Source organism: Pinus tabuliformis, chromosome 5_2 (genome assembly GCF_031772625.1).
Source record: "Pinus tabuliformis cultivar Carrire ecotype Pingquan chromosome 5_2, CPIR1, whole genome shotgun sequence".
Classification (NCBI taxonomy): Eukaryota; Viridiplantae; Streptophyta; class Pinopsida; order Pinales; family Pinaceae; genus Pinus; species Pinus tabuliformis.
The window spans coordinates 160,392,035-160,409,848 of NC_142306.1; the positions used below are offsets into that span (position 1 = coordinate 160,392,035).

Sequence of the window (17,814 nt, forward strand, 5' to 3'; positions counted from 1 at the left end):
TCAATCTGCTGCTGTCTAGCCTCCTTCTAGGCCTATAAACTGCCCCATGTCTTTCTCTGTTTAAGCTCCTCAGACCTGTGGCTCCCTGCTGTAAGTTCTTGCCCATCAAACAAGAGGAATAAGGCCTGTGGCCTAGCTAAAAGTACCCTCCACAAGTGCAGCCTGCTGTAGGGAAGGTCTGCCACATAAAACATTCACAAATACACTTCTGAATTAGCCCAGAAATTCTCCTTAAGGATGCGGCCTTCTCCTGCAATGGCCCAGACTTGCATAATAAACAAAATAACCCAAAACATGCTTCTTTGTCCTCCTTGCTTGGTCTTTGTTACGAATAAAATATATAGAAATAATATAAATATAAAAATGAGGATAACTGGAATAATGCTTAGTTAATTAGTAATTAGTACTGAAGAGGCTGTTGGAAATAGTGGGGGGGGGGGGGGAATCAGTGTTCCTTTTTCCGACTATATTGTTTTACTAGTTAAAACATATATATTCAGAACACTAGATGAACAACAAGAATAAATGCTTTTATTAATATAAACTGTGCAGTAAAATAGATACAATATATAGATGGTTGTAATCAATTGCCAAGCACCAACTTAGACTTTGGTGAGGCTCCAACCTCCAGAGCTCCAACTCTATTTCGCCAAGGTTCCAATCTTGGACTTAGGAGCACCAACTCCCAAGGACTTCAATCCTTTCATTTCCTGAGACACTAGTCCCAAGGACACCTATCCTTCCTACTTCTGAGGCATCAACCTCAAGGACTCCAATCCTTCTTACTTCTGAGGCACCAGCCCCAAGGGTTCTGACCCAATCTTGTCAAAGCACATCTGATAGTAATGTTCTGCTCCCAGAACTCTTCTCTACTAAGTTATGTTTGTTTATAGCTTCACTGTAGTCTCTCTGCTGCAACATCAATGACAGCAAGTATTCTTATGAAGAAGTCTTTACAACTCTGCACACTGCCCACACATAGTCTCCAATAGCTTTCATGCTCTCTGATAATGTCTTCACACAACTTTAGTCAGTCTACTGTTAGCTGCACTAACCTCTGTATAAAGAACAACTTCCTGTTCAAGCTTATGTTCTCTGCTGGCTACTTCTCCCCTTTGACTGTCTGCTGTCCTGTTGGGCCTTTGGCCCTCTTTTTGTTCTGCTGGATCCTCTCGCTGCCTCTATCTCCTCCAGCTTATTTTTCCACAGCATTCAACAACGTTTAACAAGATTCGACAACAACCTGTTCTCTGTTTTCCTCCTTTTATTTGTTCCCCATGCCTCTATTTTTCCCGGTTTCCTCTCTTCGCTAGCCCTGTAGCTTCCTCCTTAGTCTCTGTGGTTTCCTTTGTCTCTTCGTGCTCACCAGCACTCCTGAGACACGTTGATTCAACGGTGAGGATCGAATCATGCATAGAGAACACATATTCAAAAGATTGTAACAACACTCTCCTTTTTTAATGATGGCAGGCATACACAGAGTCGGCATAGTTTAACGGAGATGTTGTGTCCCAATCGCAATCACTATCGCCATGAATCACCCCATTTAACTGACGTTCAACCTCCTAAACCATCGGAACAACTATCGTAAGCCTTTCGGCCTAAAACATCCTGCGCAAGCCAAATATTTATTTACAGAGAGAATATGAGAAAAACAGTCAAAGAGAGTAAAGGGCGGACTTCAGGAAATATTACACCCGCACCTATTCCTGTATCGGGTCTGGTCCATATCGCACATGGCGCTTTAGTGTGGCAAGGCTTCATAATATGCGATATGTGATGGATGCAATGATGGATTAACTCATATTGCAATGTTGCGGCAGGTCCGCGTGCATATATATATCGCAATCGGGAGTTGCCCTTGGCGGAGGTCCGATGTGACATCGCTAATCGCTATCAGCGATCACAATGGACCGCTTGACACATAGTAACTCCGCTCTCGAAGTGCCGATGCGATATACATTGGCAATCGCAAGTCGCAAGGGTTCAGGGCTCGATGTTAGCGCAGTCCATTCCATTATAGCAATGCGATATTAGGTGTCGGACCCGATATGACTCACTGCTCCCGTGTATAAAGCTTCAAGTCCGCTTTCAACCTTCGATAGTGTATTTGCCTATACTCAGTCTTTTTGCCTTTTCTGCTTCCCGATAGTGTAAAAACATGCATATATATGATTTAGCCACTGATACATGAGGTTGTGGCATATATATGATATGTGCTCCCGATAGTGTATTCCTTTAGCATATATGGCCCCCGAATGTTATGTGCTCCTGATAGTGTTTAAATGCATGCATATATATATATATATATATATATATATTGTTCTGTGCCTCTGATAGTGTACAAGCACACATATATATAATATATGTTCCTTCGCCTGTTTTTGCATGCATGTAACTCTTTTGTGGCCCGATAGCTCCCGATAATATAAATGCACCCATTGCTCCTCTAATGGCTTTGTCTGCTTCCTCTGATGGTTGTTTGCATCCTCTGTTGCTCCGATGGCTCTGCTTGTTCCTCTGTTGCTTTGATGGCTGTCTGCGTCCTCTGTTTGCTCTGTTTGCTCCTATACTTTGAGAACTCGGTTTTGGCATATATATATTACATATATATATGGCTCCTCCTGTGGCTCCTCTTGCTCGAATGTGGTTCCTCTGGCTTGGTAGTGTCTTTCAAAGACCTCCTTGCATATATGAACGCCTCTCTTGCTCTGATATCCTGTGATATGCTTTGATCTACCTCCTTTGGTAACTCCTCTTGCTTATGGCTTGGCTATCTTGATGGCCTTGCTCCTGTTTCTCCATGGATTTGCTTGGCTTCCCCTTGGCTTCTAGTATCTAGAATATTGCCATATTGACATCAATGACAACCTAGGTCAACAGAGGCATGTCTAAATGGGACATGACCTTCCATGATGAGGCACTGCCTAGTATATAAGTAGGAACCTCATTGTCATTTGTATCATCATCATCTTATTCATACATTTTAATATATATTCTTGTATCCTAAATGGAGATCTACATATTCCAAGTCCTCTGGAGTATTTAACTTGAAGAATGAACTTTGCTCGTTCTAGTCTCCTAGGGCTGTGGCTAACTTTGGAGAGAAAATATGTGTTGTGGGCGTGTCTAATGAGGATGGAGGTCACTTCTATTTATAAGAGATGGAGAGGGATTCACTTTGTTTAATTTACCCTAAGCCAACCTTTACAATTTACATGTGTGGGTGTGCTTTCAAAAATATACTTTTCCATATCCAAATTTAGTGATCTTTAGGTCAATTTTTGTTATCTCGAAAAGAGGAATTCAATGCCACAATTATCTTCTTCAAAGGAGCTTCCCAAATTGGAATTTGGCCCTAGTTGCCAATTTTAACACTCCTCAACTAGGGAGAATTCCACTTGCCAATATTTGACAATCGATCATTATGCCATCCTGTCATCATGAACCATCTCTACATTTCGTCTCAATTCTATTGAACACTGATATAGATAATGAAGAAGAATTGATTGAGAGTGAGTCACAAGACCTTACCACTCTCTACTGACAAAATTCAGTTCCACAAAACCAGGGGAAGAACCCCACTCAATACTTGATCCCAAGATATCAAGTCATTAAACATCATGCATCCTAGACATAGGGAGTACGACAATACACGATGCGTCGATCAGTAGTGTTATGGTCCCTATCCACTTTTCCCAACTCATTGGCTAGATGAGAGGTACTTCCCATGAGTCCTAAACTACATGGGTAGGATGTATGCTGGGGCATTCACAGGAGAAGGTGAACCACTCATCCTGCCCATATGCCATAGAAGAAGGTGAACCACTCATCCTATGCATCTCATCAATCGTAGGGGAAGGTGAACCAGTCACCCTACACGCATGCAAACCATTGATAGTAGGGAAAGGATGAACCACGTCCTACATGCATGCCAACCAACAATCGTAGGAAGGATCCTACATGTGGGGAAAGAATGAACCACGTCCCACTGACATGTCAACCACCGAATGTAGGGAATGAGCATCCTACATGTGGGGAAAGGATAAACCACGTCCCACCAACATGTCCACATGTGACAACCAACAGATGCCTATATGCATCTCTCACTGGGGTAAACACATACAAGGAAAGGATGAACCACATCCTGTATAAAGCAAACCGATGGGGAAAAGAGTGAACCACATCCTATGGTCGCATATAGCTCCAAAAAGTACCCAGGGTCCCAGAGCTCAATGTTCAACCGAGACCCGCATAGTAGGGTCTATCCACGACTCCCAGCCTCTCTGTGAAGGAAGATAATCTTGACCTTACCAAGAGGTTGACAATAATCCATACATCCAACCAAGAATGATAAGAGTCCTCAGCACCGTATCCAAATAGAGAGGTACTTAATATTTGGAGTTGTCGTGGAACATGGATTCTCTGAAAAATGAATCTCAATATACAACGAAGGTTACCTGCGTGTGCTCAAATGGCTCACTGAAGAGCTTCCTCAACCAACTGGCTTCATAATAATAAGCCATGCATGCTGCTTTATACATTCAGCCTCAATGGTGCTCCTAGAGCAACAAAATCAAGAAATATAGCACTAGATGTGCTCTTTTCACCCATCACACTGCCAATTGAACCAGCATCCATGGAATCTTAGATTCGGCAGTGTATTTCCAACCATAGATAATAGAATCACAGAGATATCTCAACAAGCAGCTATCAATATATGAGGCTCATCCATAGACTGACTCGGAGTCTTTATAGCGAGGCATATGATAGGTGTTTATCAAGAACACCAGGGATCCCACAAGATATATATATCCTTCTCATTATACCTTTAAGTGCAAGAAATAGTGTATCAAGGCTAGGTTTTCCATCTTGACTTTAAAAGTCTATAAACGAGAGGGACATCATCTGCATCTTCGATCATGGCTCCCTCTAAATATCGGGAAAGTGACTTTGCCCAAATCATAATCATCAAGCTATCTGCAACCTGCTACTTTTCCTGTCACTATTCCTTTGGTCCATGTGCCAAAGTCATCCATATAGCTCCCTCTGAATTCTTGCTCCAGTTGGACATCCAACCTTTTATCAATCTGCTCCTCATCTTTAAGATGAAACATTATCATGCCAAACCTCAGCAATACACAGGTAAACTCTCTCACATGCTCTACCTGTTCAACTAACATACCTCAACAGCAGTATATCAATAGAATCTTATTACTGATATTACAAATATGACTGATTGTATAAAGATACCAAGGGTCTTACTCTGAATTTAGCCTTGGAATGATTTCCAAGTCTGATTATGCCATGGATCCAGAGTTCTAGCCCTTATTAGCATTGATCTTAACATCTTCTGCCATACTCTAGGTAGACCAAAGAGAATCCAAGCAATGGATGTCATGGACCTAATTATGCCAAATTACTTCTCAGCCACAAATATGTTATCTGATGTACTGAATTTCTTCCAAGATTCAATATTATTGCTAAATAATGTGGCAAATAGTTAATGCACTTTAAACTGTTGAAGAAGAACTGACTTCTGCCCTCCGGGTTTTGATGCTTGCCATTGAATGATGGAGATGAAAGACTGTGAACACTTGATGTAGCCTAGGATCGGTGACACAGTTCAATACAACTTGACTTATTTCGCAGGCCAATGGAGGGTCCAAACTAACTTCTCAAGGTTATGAGAGCAAGCGAAGTGATTTCTGTCATAAAGGAGGTCTGATCATGAAACAATCTTCAGATTTATACACCTTTAGAACTGCTTCTTTTAATGATGCTACTATAGGGCTTCAAGGTGAATGACTGATTCTTCTCAAAATAGAATGAGGATTGATACTGCTTGATGCCTGTAGATTTCTTCCTTTCCAATGTAACCAAATATTTACTGATGTCTATACCGTAGGGTTTTAGTATAGATTTTTTATTCAATAACAATATTGCCACTGTAAATAAATAAAATTCCATAGGTCGGCTTAACTGATATAAGAAGCTCAAACTGTGTATCTATATATGTGTTGATCACGACACTGTTGAAGGAACACATCATGGATCTCATATCCCAGGTACTCATATTGTCTCCACAGGTCAACGTACATTGTTGTCACTGTGAGACGTATAGATGTTTTAATCCTTTTATGCTGCGGTCCAAGACTGAGAGCAAGGTGGTGATCCTTCTTAAAAACACTTATGAGATGATAAGTCTAATAATCCATCGATCTGGGTCTCTCCTTCATGCATAGAAAAATGTAATAGCAGTCTTGACTCCTCTTCCTTTATGACAGAGGCTCGAGTTAAGCTTATTTGAGATGAAATGAGCTCAAAACAGGAGAGCTAGGCTTCTTCTTTTCTAGTCATAATTTTGACATGTAGCTCGGGCCTCACACTTAGGAATCATAGAGGATTGTGTACAGATTCGTGCTCAAAATATCCTCCCAACAAAATCAATTTGGACTAAATATTTACACAGGAGTAGACTCAGAATTTCAATTCTTTTGAAGACTGTCCTTTACGGGCTATCATATGTATAAAACAATGCCATAGGATTTTGGACCATAACAAAATATTTTCCTTCCTTCTAGGGTTGATATGATGGCCAAATAGGAGGGCCTTGAATGCCTTGCAACACTAGAACAGTCCCTTCACAAAACTTTGATATATTCACTGTTCAATAATGATTATAGTGTACATACCAGAGTTGTGAAGATGCTCAAAAATTCAGAGAAAGATGCAAATCTAATGGTCTTCCTTTTGTTGCTAGAAAGGTCCTTTAATCCATCACAACTGTGCGATGGATGCCTCCTTGCTTAGCTAAACTGGGTCTACAACTTTTGATGCAGAGAATAGGGTTATATAATGATATCAGATTGCTTGCTAATAAGTGTGATCAGGAGAGGGCTGTTAAATTAGCCTTAAGGTTCCCTTGAATAGGGCTGAAATGCCTTCACAGTGTTCTTGCTAGCCTTTCCATGCCTGTGGCCTTACTTAAGTGACCTTATTTTCTGCCCTCTCTGAAACTCGGAGGAACCATATGTTTGAATCTTCTATGGTGGCTGCTTTAATATGTCCAACAAACCTTTTATCCTTCCGGACCTTACCTTGTTCCTTCCATTGCTGAATCCTACCTTCTAACTTGCATATTCTCCAAATGTAAGAGCCCTAAAACAGTCCTGGTTATAACCTGGTCTTGCACAAGGTTGCCTAGAAAGATAAATAGAAATCTCGGCCTTGTAAGATCATTACAGCTGAAGATCACACAATAACTTAGCAACTGCCAGAGTCAAAAACAAATATAGAAATCCATCCTTTCTTCTGTTCCTAATTAATTCGGCAAGCTAAAGTATGTGAGTTCTTTCTCGAGGAATACTCATAGTCTGCTTCATGTAGTCTTACCTTCAGACTTGCAGAGGGGAGAGATCATGGAGACTTGTCAACAAACTTCTCTAAGTGATTGCGATTGCGAGATCATGGAGACTTGTCAACAAACTTCTCTTAGTGATTGCTTTCTCTTTCTCACTTGCTTGGGCTTGTCCTTACCTGAGCTCAGATACCATGTTAATTTTAGTTAACACGTTCTTTGCTTAGGTCAATTACTTCAATGTTTCACATTAGCCCAATTTTCATTTTCATTTCTTTTCATTAGTATTCATATAAACCATTATCATATTGATATTAATTGAAGAAAGAACATAAATAACATATGCAGAGGACAAGCCAAGCCAAGACAAGACAAGACAAGAGAACACAGAAATTGGCTCAAGCCAGGGAAAACCCCAAGATGGGGAAAACCCTTGAACAATTCTTATTATTAATATAAAGTGTTCAACAGAATAAAAAAGAGAGAGTACAAGTATGCAATTTTGCCTTCAAACAGTAGCAGACAAATTCTGCCCTAACTAGTGGTCAGCAAAAGTCAAAGCGGCTACAAAATAATCCCCTAAAGGAGTTCGGTCCTGGATCAAATAATGTGGTCTCCTTTGCTGAATATAATTGTTAAACGGGAAGCCGAATTGAAAATTTTCGACGCCGTCCTCACCCGCCACCGACGCCAACCTACTACGTCGTCCACTAACTCCACTGTGCAGCCATGCATTCCACATGACAGAATTGGAGAATTCTAGAGCTCCCCTCATCTATAAATTTGTAATCTCTGCTCTGCCTAAGCAATGCAAGCCAAGGCAAGGTCCTCCAGTAATGAAAAGCTTGTGTTTTCTGTGTTTTCGGTTTTCCATTCTTGTTTGTGATCTGCTGTGTGTCTTCGAATTTCTGAAGTCTCGTGTTGTTTGTGCTCCTGTGCGTTCTTCTGATCCCATCAACTGGTATCAGAGTCGAGGGAAAGCTGCTCGATGGTGAGAGGAGACCTGTGCGTCGTGGTCTCTTTGCGAATTCGTCATCAATTCGACTCCTGGCCGATGTTCTTGCAGTGTCGAGTCTCGGCTGAGGGATTTGCAGCGGCAAAGACTATAGAGTATTGGCGTAATTCGACTCCTGGCAGATGTTCTTGCAGTGTCTAGTCTCGGCTGAGGGATTTGCAGTGGCAAAGAATATAGAGCTTTGGCGTGAAAGATGAAAGATGGTGTTTACGTTCCTAGCACACGAAGGCAATTTATAATTATATTATGTTCCTTGCACGTTAGTAATTTTTTTTCATGGCACATGAAATCAAAGGACATGGGAAAATTATAGTTATATAATTAAAAAGGAGTGGATATGTTATGTATAATTTTATATGTGGTGACACATATATAATTATATGTATTTTATAAATGTTAATTTGTCTTCCTTTACTTAAGCGTGCACAACCTTTTTTAATTATTGAAAAAATAAAAAGGGAGGAGTTGATTATAATATTCTTTTTAAAAGGAAATTAATTTTTGGCCAGTGCAATAATTAAAGCTTTATTTTAAGTGGAGTTTTGTTTTTGTGGGCGTGAATTTTATTGAGAATGGAGATAATAGTTATTGATATGGAGAAGTTGAGCGGGGTTAATTTTGCCCTATGGAAATTACAGATGGAGAATACACTGATTTTAAAGGATCAATATTTGTTGATTGAGGGTGTAACAAATAAATCCCCATTGATTACAGATAAGGAATGGCATAAGTTAGATAGAAAGGCGATTGCGACAATCCACCAATATTTAGCAAAGAATGTGTATTTCAATGTGTCTGGAGAAAAGACAACAGAAGGATTATGGAAGAAGTTCCATGATCTATATGAGAAGAACACAACATCAAACAAAGTGTTCTTGATGAAGAAACTTTATAATCTCAAGATGAAGGAGGGTGATTCAGTTGTTGAGCATTTGAATGAATTCAATATTATTACTAGTCAGCTTGCCTCTGTTAAAATCATTCTAGATGATGAAATTAGAGCTATTTTGTTAATGTGTTCTATGCCAAACAATTGGGAAAATTTAATTGTAGCTATGAGTACTTCAGCAACTGCAGGGACCCTGAAGTTTGATGATGTCAACAACAGTTTAATGAATGAGGAGTTGCGATGCAAGTCAATTGCAGAAAACTAGGGAGGAGAAGCTCTAGCTCTAGCTGATCGTGGTAGGAGAATTGATCGAGGCCGACAAGGGCGATCAAGATTGAGAGGCCGATCAAAATCAAGGAGGGGCAGGATCATCTACTTTCATTTAATTGTAGCTATGAGCACTTCAACAACTGCAGGGACCCTGAAGTTTGATGATGTCAGCAGTAGTTTAATGAATGAGGAGTTGCGATGCAAGTCAATTGCAGAAAACTAGAGAGGAGAAGCTCTAGCTCTAGTTGATCGTGGTAGGAGAATCGATCGAGGCTGACAAGGGCGATCAAGATCAAGAGGCCGATCAAAATTAAGGAGGGGCAGGATCATCTACTTTCATTTATGGCAAAGAATCATGAAGAAAGAATGTCGAGTCTAGAAGAAAAGACAAAAGGATCAGAAACCGACTAGTACAAATCACAAGTCATCTAGCACAAATGAAGGTGAGACTACTATTGTAGTCATAGATGGTGATGTGTTATTTACTGTTTCAGTAGAAGATGCATGTTTATATACATATAGCAGTAGATTTGATTGGATCCTTGAATCTGGGGCATCTCACCATGTAACCCCATGCAAAGATAGTTTTGTTGCATATAATCCTGGTGATTATGGTAGAGTGCATGTGGGAAATAATCATTTTTGCGATATTGTTGGAGTGGGAGATGTCCAGATCAAGATGAAGGATGGACAAGATATATTGTTGAAACAGGTCATGCATGTACCAGAAATGCGAATGAGTTTGATCTTTATGGGACGACTGGATGATGAAGGCTATTCCACAAGCTTTGGGAAAGGAGGCTGGAAAATTAGCAAAGGAGCATTGGTTGTGGCTAGAGGACCCAAGACAGGAACATTATATACATTGAAGGCAATGATAGGAAAATCAGATTTGGCAACTGTCACAAAAGAAGGAAATTCAACAGATCTGTGGCATAAGCGCTTAGGTCACACGAGCGAGAAGCGCTTAAAATTCCTTGTTGGTAAAAATTTACTGCTAGGTTTGAAATCTTATAATCTTGATCTTTGTGGGCATTGCATATATGGTGGACAAAGAAGGGTTTCATTCTTCAGAGGTGGCCATGATAGAAAGAAAAAATTGTTAGAATTGATAGACTCATATGTGTTTGGGTCTGTTAACATCAAGTCATTAGGAGGAGCATCATATTTTGTAACATTTATAGATGATGCATCTAAGAAGGTTTGGGCCTACCCTATGAAAAGTAAAGTGAGGTGTTGGGAATATTTAAAAAATTCCATGTTGCTGTTGAAAGAGAGACTAACAAATTGCTCAAGTGTCTAAGAACAGATAATGGTGGAGAATAATGCTCAAATGCATTCAATGAATATTGTAATAGGTTTGGCATAAAGCATGAGAAGATTGTGCCTGGTACTCCTCAACAGAATGGTGTCACAGAAAGGATGAATCACACCATTATGGAAAAGGTGAGAAGTATGTTGTCCAATTCTAGTTTGGAGAAGCATTTTTGGGCAGAAGTTGTAAGGATAGCTTGCTACCTTATAAATCAATCTCCAAGTACAACCTTGGATGGCGACATCCCTGAAGAAGTTTGGATTGGTAAGAAGTTGAATTATTCTCATTTGAAAATCTTTGGATGTGAAGCATTTGTACATATTCCCAAAGAAAATAGAACTAAGCTAGATGATAAATCTATGAAATGCATTTTTCTGGGATATGTGGATGAAGAATTTGGTTATCGTCTATGGGATCCAGTCAAACATAAAATTATTAGAAGCATGGATGTTATATTTAATGAGTCAGAAATGTTTAAGAGGACTGTAGGTGAGCTGGAGGTCAAGAAAGTTATTGACAAGTTTGAAGAGCAACAGGAAGACATCCCACCAATGCAAGAAAATGGACAACAAATTCAAGAGCAGGAAGGACAACAAGTGGAAAGTGATGAACATCAAGAAGAAGGAATCTTGCAGGAGATTCAACCTAATAATCCACCACCACAGTTGGTTCACAGATCTTCTAGGCCTCATAAGCCTTCACAAAGGTATCCTCCTTCAAACTATATACTATTGACTGATGAAGGTGAGCTTGATTGTTTTCAAGAAGCTTGTAAAGTTGAGCACAGTAAAGAATGGAAGAAAGCAATGGAGGAAGAAATGAACTCTTTGTTGGAAAATAAAACTTGGGAGTTGGTAAATCTTCCAAAAGGTAGAAAGGCTCTACAAAACAAATGGGTTTACAAGATTAAGCATGAAGGTGACGAAAATGAGAGGTATAAAGCAAGGTTGGTGGTGAAAGGATTTTCCCAAAAAGAAGGTATTGACTTCACTGATATTTTCTCACCTGTTGTCAAAATGTCATCCATTAGAGTCATTATTGGTCTTGTTGTTGCTTTAGACTTAGAATGTGAACAATTAGATGTAAAAACTGCTTTACTTCATGGTGAATTGGAGGAAGAAATTTATGTGGAGCAGCCATGAGGCTTCATAGAAAAAGGCAAAGAAGACCTTGTTTGTAGATTGAAGAAGAGTCTCTATGGGTTGAAACAGGCACCTCGATAATGGTACAAGAAATTTGATTCATTCATGTTGGAACATGGTTTTCACAGGTTGGAAGCTGACCATTGTGTATATATCAAGAGGTATGATCAAGGAAAGTATATCATATTATTGTTATATGTGGATGACATGTTGATTGTTGGGCATGATAAGAATATGATCAATAGGTTGAAGAAATATTTGGGCAACAAATTTGCAATGAAGGATTTGGGTCCAACACAACAAATATTGGGCATGAGGATCATGCGTGACAGGAAAAACAAAAGGTTGTGGTTGTCACAAGAAAAATATATCAAGAAGGTGCTTGATAGGTTTAGTATGAAGGATGCCAAGCCATTTGGTACACCCCTTGCAGCCCACTTCAAGCTGAGTACTGAATTATGTCCTAGTGATGATAAGAAGGAGAGATGAGCAAGGTTCCTTATGCTTCAGCAGTTGGCAGCTTGATATATGCCATGATATGTACATGACCAGGCATTGCATATTTAGTGGGAGTAGTGAGCAGGTTCCTTGCCAATCTAGACAAACAACATTGGCAAGTAGTAAAATGGATTTTGAGGTATCTCAACGGTACTAGCCATTATTGTTTATGTTTTGGTCATAATGATCCTGTGCTTGAAGGATTTACAGACGCAGATATGGCTGGAGATATGGGCACCAGAAAGTCCACTACAGGTTATTTGTACACATTTGCAGGGGCAGTTGTATCTTGGGTGTCAAGGCTACAAAGAACAATAGCAGTCTCTACAATAGAAGTAGAGTACATAGTTGCAACAAAGCTTGTAAAGAGATGTTGTGGATGCAACATTTCTAGGAGAGATAGGAATAAAGTAGGACAAGTATGTGCTATATTGTGATAGTCAAAGTGCCATTCACTTGGCGAAAAACTCAATATTTCACTCAAAAACCAAGCACATTGACTTAAGGTACTATTGGATCTGGCATGTGTTAGTGGAAGGACATTTATCCTTGGAAAAGATCCATACAGATAAGAACCCTGTTGATATGCTCACAAAGATTCTACCAAGAAATAAACGAGTTATGTTGAGGCATGGTAGGACTCGGTGTGACTTGATTCAGGATTCTTCATTCGGCTTCAAGTGGGAGAATGTTAAACGTGAAGCCGAATTGAAAAATTTCAGTGCCATCGCCGCCCACGCCACTGACACCAACCTACTACGCCGTGTAGTCATGTATTTCACATGACAAAGTTGGAGAATTCTAGAGCTTCCCTTATCTATAAATTTGTAATCTCTCCTCTGCCTGAGCAATGCAAGCCAAGGTAGGTCCTCCAGTAATGAAAATCTTGTGCTTTCTGTCTTTTCCATTTTCCATTCTTGTTTGTGATATGTTGCATTTCTGAAGTCTTGTGTTGTCTGTGCTCCTCTGATCCCATCAATAATGAAGCCCAAAACAGTCCAAGAATGAGCAGTCAAACTAGGTTGATGAGATAAGGAGCTCTGCGGTCAAATGTCTACAATTAGGGCTTGTAGTCATAGAGCCTATATTTGGTCTCAATAGTTACGACCCTCCTTCCTAGGCAAGCTGGTTCAATCTGCTACTGTCTAGCCTCCTACTAGGCCTATACACTGCCCCATGTCTTTCTCTGTTTAAGCTCCTCAAACCTGCGGCTCCCTACTTTAAGTTCTTGCCCATCAAACAAGAGGAATAAGGCCTGCGGCCTAGCTAAAAGTACCCTCCACAAGTGCGGCCTGTTGTAGAGAAGGTCTGCCACATAAAACATTCATAAATACATTTCTGAATTAGCCGAGAAATCCTCCTTAAGGATGCGGCCTTCTCTGGAAATGGCCCAGACTTGCACAAGAAACAAAATAACTAAAAACATGCTTCTTCGTTCTCCTTGCTTGGTCTCCTAGGGTTGTGGCCAACTTCAGAGAGAAAATATGTGTTGTGGATGTGTCTAATGAGGATGGAGGTCACTTCTATTTATAGGAGATGGAGAGGGTTTCACTTTGTTTAATTTACCCCAAGCCGACCTTAACAAATTACACGTGTGGGCTTGCTTTCAAAAATATACTTTTCCTTATCCAAATTTAGTGATCTTTAGGTCGATTTTGGTCCTCTCGAAAAGAGGAATTCAATGCCATCTTCTTCAAAGGAATTGCTCAAATTGGAATTTGGCCCTAGTTGCCAATTTTAACATTGCGTCATGGGTTTATCAAATTTTTCTTACTAGATGATATATGATTACATTAATCTATGTTTCTGTATACTTTTCTCCTATGGAGTTTGATAACGTGCTTGCAAGGCCGAAAGAATTGTAACTTTTCCAACTTAGCATATAAACTACTAAAATCTCGAAGAAGCAAATTGAACTTTTCCTATCACAGAATGTGCTCTTATTTGATAAATCTCCTAGGATAATTTTGTACTGGACCATCCCTGGCACTTACGATGCATGATGTTCCTGTTGCCTATGATGTAAGCAAAGATTATGTTTGTGAGTTTTTACTGGACATTACCCACGCTTGATTTCTGATATTAACGATACAGAATTTGATAGAACATTTATTTTAGCGGAAGCTGACAAATGGAAGAAGTACAGTGGGACAAATATTAAATGCTAAAAGCCACCAAATATATGTAGATAGCCACGAGATTAGAGATTTTATATGTAGATAGCCACGAGATTAGAGATTTTGCTAAAATAGCTGGGGATTAGTAATTGAATGGTGCTTTTTTAACAAAACACACAGTAAATTTATTTTTCTTTTCTTTGCTTTATTAAAGTGGATTTCCCACTCCAATGTGAATTGACAAAATCTGAAATTTCCATAGTTGTCATGTGTGATTAGTTGTATTGCATGAGGTCAAATTATAAAAATTTAAAAATAATTCAAAATAAAAAGGCAATTAAAAACACTTTGTATTGATATTATATTAAAAAAGTTGACATGTAATTTTAATAAGAAATAGTTGAACACTTCAGAGTGCTTGGGTCGAGGAAAACTAATTTGAATAATTGATAAAGAAAATTCATATTGTAATATATGAAAACATGATATATATGAGGACATGATAAATTAAACTATGATCTCATAAACATAATTGATGAATGGGCTTCAAATTATATAAATCATTCTAGAAGTGAAATTACTTATTTTGTATCATGGAAAAACTTTTCTGAAACATAAAAACTATGCTGAATCACAAAACACTGATAGTTTGTAGAATTGAAACAGGTAGACTGGTAGCTTGAAAGATTTAATATAAAAATACATACAGGTATTTAATATAATATTTTAGTAATATATATAAAAATGTATGAGATGATATAAGATTATAATGGGGACCCTGCTTTTATACCTCAGCGGGTGACCTTTCGTGAATGGGCATGTCTTTTAGACATGCCTTTTCACTTAACTTAATCACTATTTAACCTATTACCTTTTCACTTAACTTAATCACTATTTAACCTAATTAATATTTATATTTATTCAATTTATTAACTTGTTATGAATTATATTCATAACATAGCCTCTTCCTTTGGAAGCTTTCTCCTCAAAGCTTTAACGCTAGGGGTTTTCTTCGCTTAGTGTATGTCATCTCGATGTATGTAAAGTGACTTTCCTTTCCTCTTATAGCTAATCAGTGATTTTTTTTTAGTCTAATTATTTTTTGTAACTCTATATTTTTTTATTTTTATTACTCTAATACATATATATATTTTTTATAATTTTTTTTTTTAAACACTTATTATTATTATTTTTATTTTTAGTTTAATTATATAGTTGTAAACTATATATATTACAATTATATAATTATATAATGTAAAATATAATTATATAATTAAAATTTATATAGTTTGATGTTTTTATAATTAACTTTATATTAAAAGTTATTGGCCGGACATGACTGTACCAAAATGGTGGCACTGGGTTGACCGACACTAATACAATGACAGAGTGGAGAATTGGGTAGCATGACGAGTGGTTAAGATTAGAGTCACAGGCAACATTGTCTAGTGCCATGCCATCCACTGTGTAATTGAGAATGGCTTTCAAGCCGAGATCCCTGATTCTGTGCAACTCCCGGGAAACTGATTCAACATTCTCGCCTGCACAGAAATGAGCATGAGCCACGTGAAAGATATGCAATTTATAAAGCTCGTACTTGCTTGAGGCCATGACCATGGGTTGGCAACAGATCAAATTAAGACGAAACAATGAATCAATTAACTCCTTTGTCGTGAATCTTGAGAACAATTTATCCTTGTCTCCTAGGTCCAGAATTGAAGAGGAATTAGCATCTGCATTAATATTGTCGTTCTTTACATTTCTGGTGGCGGCATGAAAGAATTTATGGTGCTCTCGCATGAATTGGGCCTCCGGTTCGCCGTCTCGCACCGGACTGAGGACAGTGATGGCATCTCGACCCCAGAACTTGAGAGCTAAATAGCCCTTGAAGTTTAAAACCCCAAGGACACCCTCTGGAAGCAGAGGGTCTACTGACCAAACTCGACCGCAACCTTTCGTTTTCATATGTTCAAGAAACTGGGGTTCCAGGTCGTCGAAAGTGTTGAGCAAGGTACCCCAACTCTGGAGATTCTTGGGTATCTGCCGCTTCAAAAACTGATACCACAGGTCGGTCTCATTAGTCATCTTGAGGCTGACAGTGGGAAAATCCGGAGCGAGAGAAAATACATCAGATTCTGTCTGCTTGTGGGGAAGATGTAACCACAGAGAATAATACACAGACGTAGAAAATGCACCGGTGGTGCTGAACGTCACCCTCGGAATCCCGACTCTGTTGGCGACGTCGAGACTCCAACCGAAGAAAATATCGGTGACAACGCACGTCGGGCGTGCGCCCGGCTCATCGGAGAGGCGTCGCAGCAGCTGCTCAAAGGGGTGTTGAAGCATTTCGCAACCGCGCACGAGAGAAAAAAAGAGATTGTAGGGAAGAGAGTCAGTGTTCTCCACATCTGGGGGCAGGCCTTCGATGCCCTTCGGAAACTGCAGTTCCTCCAGGCGGATGTCCATGCTTCCATCGCCTCTGCAGGCGGCGGCCACCATGGGCTCCAAACGCATAACATTTTTAGGAGTATTGATGATTGCTATGATGAATTGCCCTCGCTTTGCAAGAAGCTTGGCGAGATCAAAGAAGGGGATGATGTGACCGTGCGCCATCAGAGGAAACATCACCACATGAGGCCTGCTCTTACATATAATCCTCTGCGGCGCTGCCATTCTCTCTGGCACGCGAGTGTTCTTTACCATGGATTTAGCCGAAGCCCAAACATTGAGCGGAGCTGCCTCCTACTTCGACTGCCTTCTGTTCTCTGAAACACTCACCACAGAAGAGTTGAATTCTTTCGTCATCGCGCTGCCCACTTCATCGTCTTGGTTTTCTTCAGTGAACTGCTTAACCTTTATTGCCAAATCGTCAAATCGAGGTTTCTTAGTTTGGACTTGCTGAGATTCATCGACCTTCGCAGCTTCATATTGATCTTCATAAACAGAGTTAGTATCCTCGTCATTTCTTTCATATTTTTTATTATTGATTTCTTTCGGAAATTCTTTAACTTCTACAAATGATTTTTCTAAACGCTATAATGCTTCTTGAATACTAAACTGTTCAACGTAATCAAGATGTGAACGTAATGGCACATTGTGCGACGAACTACATTCAAAGGCCTGCATGATTATATCGTGTGCCATGGCTCTGATACCATTGAAGCATAAAAACTATGCTGAATCACAAAACACTGATAACTTGTAGAAC

At 39.4% G+C, this 17,814-nt stretch overlaps 1 protein-coding gene across 1 annotated transcript; it reads right to left on the reverse strand.

Annotated features, from left to right (window-relative positions):
• Nucleotides 1-32: 32 nt before the first annotated feature.
• On the reverse strand, nt 33-17,309 carry LOC149158021 (UDP-glycosyltransferase 92A1-like). The gene is made up of 2 exons (XM_089433853.1): nt 16,040-17,309; nt 33-178 (listed from the first exon to the last, which is right to left on the reverse strand). Exons 1-2 carry the CDS (start codon nt 17,307-17,309, stop codon nt 33-35), a joined length of 1,416 nt encoding a protein of 471 aa, XP_089289979.1.
• Between the last annotated feature and the right edge of the window lie 505 nt (nt 17,310-17,814).